The sequence below is a fragment of the Kryptolebias marmoratus genome, linkage group LG3, assembly GCF_001649575.2.
Source record: "Kryptolebias marmoratus isolate JLee-2015 linkage group LG3, ASM164957v2, whole genome shotgun sequence".
Taxonomy (NCBI): domain Eukaryota; kingdom Metazoa; phylum Chordata; class Actinopteri; order Cyprinodontiformes; family Rivulidae; genus Kryptolebias; species Kryptolebias marmoratus.
Window position 1 is genome coordinate 23,977,961 of NC_051432.1, and position 6,532 is coordinate 23,984,492.

General features: G+C 42.2%; 1 protein-coding gene across 2 annotated transcripts in view; it reads left to right on the forward strand.

Moving 5' to 3' along the window:
• Positions 1 to 6,532, forward strand: part of cnnm2b (cyclin and CBS domain divalent metal cation transport mediator 2b) — a 50,902-nt gene that overhangs the window by 31,645 nt on the left and 12,725 nt on the right. For both annotated transcript variants that reach the window (XM_017416809.3, XM_037975004.1), the window contains exons 2-3: positions 1,783 to 1,926; positions 4,853 to 4,990. In XM_017416809.3, coding sequence (XP_017272298.1) covers positions 1,783 to 1,926; positions 4,853 to 4,990 — 282 coding nt within the window. The remainder of the gene's footprint in view (positions 1 to 1,782; positions 1,927 to 4,852; positions 4,991 to 6,532) is intronic.

Here is a 6,532-nt window from a genome sequence, read left to right on the forward strand (position 1 = left end):
AAAATCTAGTTAGGCGGAAGTGGGCGTGGCCGATGTAAAAAAGATGCAGAATCATCCATAGTTTCAGGTGCCATCAAGATTTTGAGTGTAGGACTTACGGTTTAGGAGTTATTGGCAAAAACGCATTGTCCTTTGTTATAGCGCCCCCTAGGTATGGGACTATATGATTTTTTTTTGTCTGAGTAGCGGTAGGGGTTTTGTATCAGGCTGTCTGGTTAGCTTTTCTCCAGCATTTTCTCGTTTTTCTGGCCAACGCGTTTTACCGGAGAAGAATAATAATAATAGAGAATCATGAAAAATCCTTACAAAAACAATAGGGTTCCCTGCTCCGCTGGGAGCAGGCGAACGGCCATGCCTTGCATTGGCCGCCCGCTTGCTTCCGCGGGCTTGGAACCCTAAAAATACCGTCATAACTCAAACCAAACTGCAAGTTCTTCTTTTTATGTTCAGTATTTTAGGGTCACAACCAAGAAAGCTGAAATTTGGCTTTTTTATTTCATTTATTTCCCTTGAAACGTAACCTGTATTTGAAGTGTTTGCAGACCTGACATGGATGGATGACAGACGAAGACGTGCACATCAGTTGATTTCCCTGTGCTGCGCTGGCCTCTCCTGCCCTCGGCGTTTTAGAGTTATTGCATACTTAAGGACTCCTTTGGCCTGATTAGTTTAACCCATGAAGCTCCATGTGGGTTTGTCACCTGTCAGTGATACAGCTTACATCTTAATGTCTTTATCTTTTAAACAGGACTCCTGTCCTTCTCTTCTCTTGGCGTTATTGTCATTAATAGCTCATTTTGATAACCTAAATGCATTTCTCTAAAATATCAAATTTGTAAAAACCTTCTGGCTCTCAGCCTCAGTCTGCATCGTGTCAGTACACCGAGGAAGCCGTGGGCTGCAGTGCAATAAAACATTTCATTCTGAGCTTTCCTGCACCACGGAGGCCGACTCACCGGCTGAAACGGCATCGGAGCGCAGCGATGGTGGACCCGTGTTCTCCAAAAACAAACCCCCGCACACAGTCCCCCCTAGAACACGTGCGCACACACGTGCACACCGACACCCTTTGTTTTCAACATCCAGGTGTATCTGCATGTAAACGGCCCACTCTGAGACAATCTGATCACACGGAGGAGGTTCGCCCGGTCCGCTCTCTTTGCTCAGTGAGAATATCGCCAGGGCGGAATGGAAACTTCATTTTGCAGGGGCTAATATTAGCCCGGGCCTCTGGAAAATTCCTTTTTAAATGATCACAAGCTGAGAAAAGGCAAAGAATTTGTTTAGTGTTTTGCCTGACAGTATTCTTTGCATACACGGCAGTTTGTTTCTCCTTCTTTCTTTTTTTTTAGTTTCAGATGGTACAGAACGCAGGAGGGTCCTGGGAACACAGATGTGGAGGCACGGAGGGCCAGAAGGGCTGATATGATGAAATATAGGACAGTCTGACTGTCTGTCCTGGCTCTGTTAACCATTGGACACCTAACTTCCTTATCCTGAACAGCTGATCTTTTATCTGGAACAAGAACCAGTTTCTCCTTTAGATCACTTTGTGTCACCAGCATCACTTTCGTCATGATGCTCACAACCGTCTTGTACTTATTTTGCAGGAAATTAAACTCTACTGGCTCAAGTATTAATTTATGACTCATTTCAGACTGATTGTGTCAGCCTCCACCTGTTTGAATCACAGTAACCCCCTGCCCTCAGCTTGAACTATACTTAACTTGCTTTACGATTTTATGATCTTAACTTCTTAACTTGTGTGTGTATGTGTGTTAGGAAAATCTCACCTGGCTATAGTTCAGAGGGTGAACAACGAAGGCGAGGGAGACCCTTTCTACGAGGTTCTGGGAATCGTCACCCTGGAGGACGTCATTGAAGAAATAATCAAGTCTGAGATCCTGGACGAGACGGATTTATACAGTAGGTTTCTCCTCTCGGAAATCAAAATCCTTTGAATGCAGTGATGGAGCGAGTTGGTCCTTTAAATTTTTAATGGACAAATTAAGAAACTAAGTGTGATCCGACACTCTTAGTGCTAAATGAACTTAGTAAGCAGCTGACTGAGAGGACGCTCATGTAGACGATCTTTTAAACCGCATTACTGCTCAGAAAACATGGCTGCTTTTAGTGAAACACTGTGATGTAATTAATCAGATTTAATCCAATCACCTTTCAAGTGTCACTTTCCTGCTCCACCCTCTTGTCCAGCTATGGTTTCTTTGTAGTTGCCCCACAAACTGAGGCCTTCGTAACCAAAATTCTGCCATTTTACTCCTTTTATTTCATAACCCAGTTTCTTCTTTGGTTCTTTTATTCAGTCTAGCTGCTTGTTTCTGTCACAAGGTCTGGCTCGTTGAGAATACACATTTAGGAGACGGAATATTGAAATTATTTCAAAGTATTTCAAAAAATACCTAAAAAGACAAGGATTCTCATCAAAAGATAGTTCAGACTTCTATATTATAGTTGTTTTTTACAGGTATAAATGCGATTTGTGGATGGAATTACAACCTTATTGCTGGATGTTATTAATTGTTACACAGTGAAACTTTAAGATGGCACCAGTCGGCAGACAGAACAAAAACAGATTGCTTGCAGAGCAGATCTTGTAACCTGTCCTGTGTTGCTCCTTTCCGGGTCGGCGCTGGTGTCTGTCTCCTGCAGTCAGGCGGGGGGACACCCTGGACAGGTCACATGTCCATCACAGGGACACATAGAGACAAACGAGACAAACAACCATTGTAGTTTTTAACTTTCTAATTATTCTTAGCTAAAACAGGAAGCCATGCACAGAGCAGACGTTGCAATTGGTCAGTTTTTTTTAATCACAAACAGCATATCTCTGAGCTCAATCGGATGCTTCGGCAAAACAAAAATGAAAAACGCAACAAGTTGGTATTTAATTATTTAATTCATATTGTTGATATTCTTATTTAACAGTGTTTTGTAAAGTGTTGGTTGTTTCCTCAGGCTCCTATGAAACCGATGTTACACCCAGAAGCTCTTGTTTACACCTGATTCCACATCAGCGCTCAGAAGCATTTTAATCAGACTTCAGGCTGATGCAGACACACTGTTACACCGGCATCAATGGGCTCAACAAGCAGTCACATCTATAGGACATACAAACGGATACATCTGTTTGTACCCTTTTGTTAAAGAAAGAAAAACCCACAAAGATCACTAAAAATAACCTAAAAATTGACTAAAGTAATAAGAAAACAATCCTTTAAATCAACTAATGAAAATCAGGCAATGCTTTTGAATTGTGGTTCAACAGAATGAGTTTGAAGGGTTCCTTCTCCAGATGTTTCAGCTCCTTCCACAGATGTTCAGCAGGATTTAGATCAGGGCTCAGAAGGTGACTTCAGAACGGTCCAATGTTTGGTTCTGAGCCATTCTTGGTGTTTGTAGCTGTAAGTTTTGGCTCATTATCCTGTCGGCGAGCCCATGTTCGCGACTGAGACCAAGCTTTCTGACACTGAGCAGCACATTTCGCTCCAGAAAGCCTTGATAGTCTTGAGGTTTCATTGGACCCTGAACAGATTCGGGACACCCTATCAGACGCAGCCAAGCAGCCCCAGAACAGAACCGAGCCTCCTCCGTGTTACGGTCACATGAACATCCAGCTGCTTGGAGATGGTTTTATAGTCTTTACCTTCAACCTGCTGAGATATCTCTGCCCTCAGCTTTCTGTGCTCCACGTTCAGTGTTACACACCAAACAGCCCTGTGATTACTTCTCCCTCTTTAAATGGACAGACTGACTGTGACAGTGTTTCCGTCCTTTTTGTCGATGCCAGTTTCATTAGTTTGTTCTTCTGTTGAACCACGATTCAAAAGCAACGTCTGGTTTTCATTTCTTAATTTCCAGCTATTTTTTTTATCTCATTGCTTTTGTCAGTTTTAAGTTATTTCAGTGACATTTCCTTTCTTTAACAAAAAGGTGCAAACACATTTATCCGCGTCTGTAAGTTGAGCTCTGCATCAGCTGAATAAAGAAGCGTAAATCAAAAAGCTGCTGAGCGTCTTTTCAGGATTTGGACAGGAGCTGGTGGAAAACAAACCTGAGCAACACTTTCAGATAACTGAAATTAGAGAGCGTTTAGAAGAACATTTATTCTGCTTCATAGTCACTCAAACACTGAAGGAGATGTGGACAGAACGAAACAAGAGGTAGGAACTGAAAAAAATCTGAGTCAAGATCGCATAAATGGTTCTGTGTGGAGTTTAGCTTCTAAGTAAATTTCTGGTAAATTTACCAATTGTACTTATTTTAACCCCTTCGTGGCCTTCGGGTCAAATTGACCCAAAGTTACAAGGGCTTCTCCACCTCTCTTTGTCTCTCTCTTTTCTGAGGGTTAAATAATGTACTAATATTTTAAAAAGTTCAACTTTTTGTCTAAGTTTAATGAGTTTTGTTGCCATTTGAGTTGTTTGGGTGGAATATTTCTTTCAATGAGAAGTTGTATTTTACTCTAAACATAAACCTCTGTTTGTTTCTTATTTGAATTATTTTTTTTTCTTTTTGCTTTGCCATCAGTGGTATCAGTAAGGGTCCACTTATATGAAGTCTGTGACAGTAATCTGTGCCCTAATACATACGGCTTTCAGTAATGTTAAGAATGTGGTAAGAATGTAGCTCACTTTTCTGAGAAAGACGCCACTGCTATAATTCCAGAAACGAGCTTTGGGTAACTCAAGTTTAGGCCCCCATGACCCAGGACGCCAGGACGACTTCAGCTCAGGGACTGTGGCGTGTCTCTGACTGATGTTTTACTGATGGGGGGGGGAGGAGGAAGTCTCAGGTCATGCCTTACATCTGACTTCTCGTTTTCCCTCCTCAGCTGACAACAAGACGAAGAAGAAAATCACCCATCGGGAAAGGAAGCAGGATTTCTCGGCCTTCAAGCCCACTGACAATGAAATGAAGGTTAAAATATCACCTCAGCTTCTGTTGGCTACCCTGCGTTTCCTGGCAACAGGCAAGTGGGCTGCGTTGCTGCTTGACTTCCCCCCCCCCCCCAGTGTGCCCTCAGCCCCTCTCTGTGGGGAAACTTTGTGTGTGTGCATGTGCCTGTACGGGCTTTCAGTCCGGGCTATAAGGGAGAAGGAGGAGCGAGTATGTGTGTAGAATGAGTATTTGCTGCTTGTGTGTTGGTATGCATGTGTGTGTGTGCGTGTGAGAGCGCGGCACGGGATGTCTGCAGCCTGTGCCCCCCCCCCCCAAAAAAAAGAAAAAACTGCAGGCGTTTATTGGCTTGCATGTCATGCACCGAGGGTTACACATTGCGATCTTAGCTCACAGCTTTAAAAACACCACCCTGTTTGCTTACACTCGTTCCTCAATGACATCAGCATTTTTGGTCTGTAATGGCAGTTCTCACACAAGTCGACATACTTACAAGTGTAAAATGTGAAATATTTCCCCAGGGAAATGGAACGGGCACCAGAATAATCAAGTTCCACTACAGCAGCGGCGGCTGACTCTGCCTCATTGCATTTGGATTTGCTTCAGAACTTTGACCTTGCAGCTAAGCGTTGATTAAGTTCCTCTAAAGGCTATTAGGGACTTGAGTTCCTCTCTGCAGCCAGCTGACACATATCACCACCGCTGAGTTGAAGGAGCTGATTGGCTCAACAGGTGGCTGAAGCTGACCACTTACAATTAGGAGTCTTTGCTCGCAAACTTTAATTTCTGCTCCAGTTTGAATGAAACGTGCAAAAGCAAATCATCAAACACTGTCTGGAGAGTCTTTTATACTTTGTTGTTGTATGAACACCAAACACCAGCTTTGTCTGAGTTTTTATATCGAACACATGTATGAAATCAATCTTACCTTAACATTTTTTTATCAAATAATCGTGATAATTAGAGAAGCTTAGAGTATTAGATAATTAAAGCATTCTTTTGTGAAAATGCAGTGGTTTAACATGAACTATAATGAAATATGCTAAAGAAGCTAAAAATAAAAGAAGCAGAACTCGAGCTAAAAGTAGCAGAGTGGTAGCTGAAGATGAATATCGATTTATTTATTTGGTGAAAATATTAAAGTTGAATTTTATGAAAAGCATAAAAGTTTCCGAAACCAAAAGTCATAACTCACATCTCCTAAATGAGCTGAACATTTGGATGTATGAATGGCTGAACAAGTCTGCAGAAGTTGTTTGATTGTAAAAAAAAAGTACAGAAAAATAAAAACGACAGTGTGTGTTACAAATAATCAGAACTGGTTGTTTGTGGCCACTGGTTGTGTAGCATTTACACATCATATCGCAGGTTTGCATGGAGGCCGTATATATCAACTATATTTATTAAGCTTTAATACATATATATATATACAAATACAAATGCTATGGCAAGGGGGAGGAACCAGGATGCCAGGTTAGAGGGGAATTAACTCCAACTCCCCACCCAGAGGTTGGGTATGCAGCCCCAATGAACGAAACATCTAAGCTGAACAAAACAGCCACTGACCTGAGAGATAGAATCGTAGCCCGGATGGGCAGTAGACAACCCCGATGCC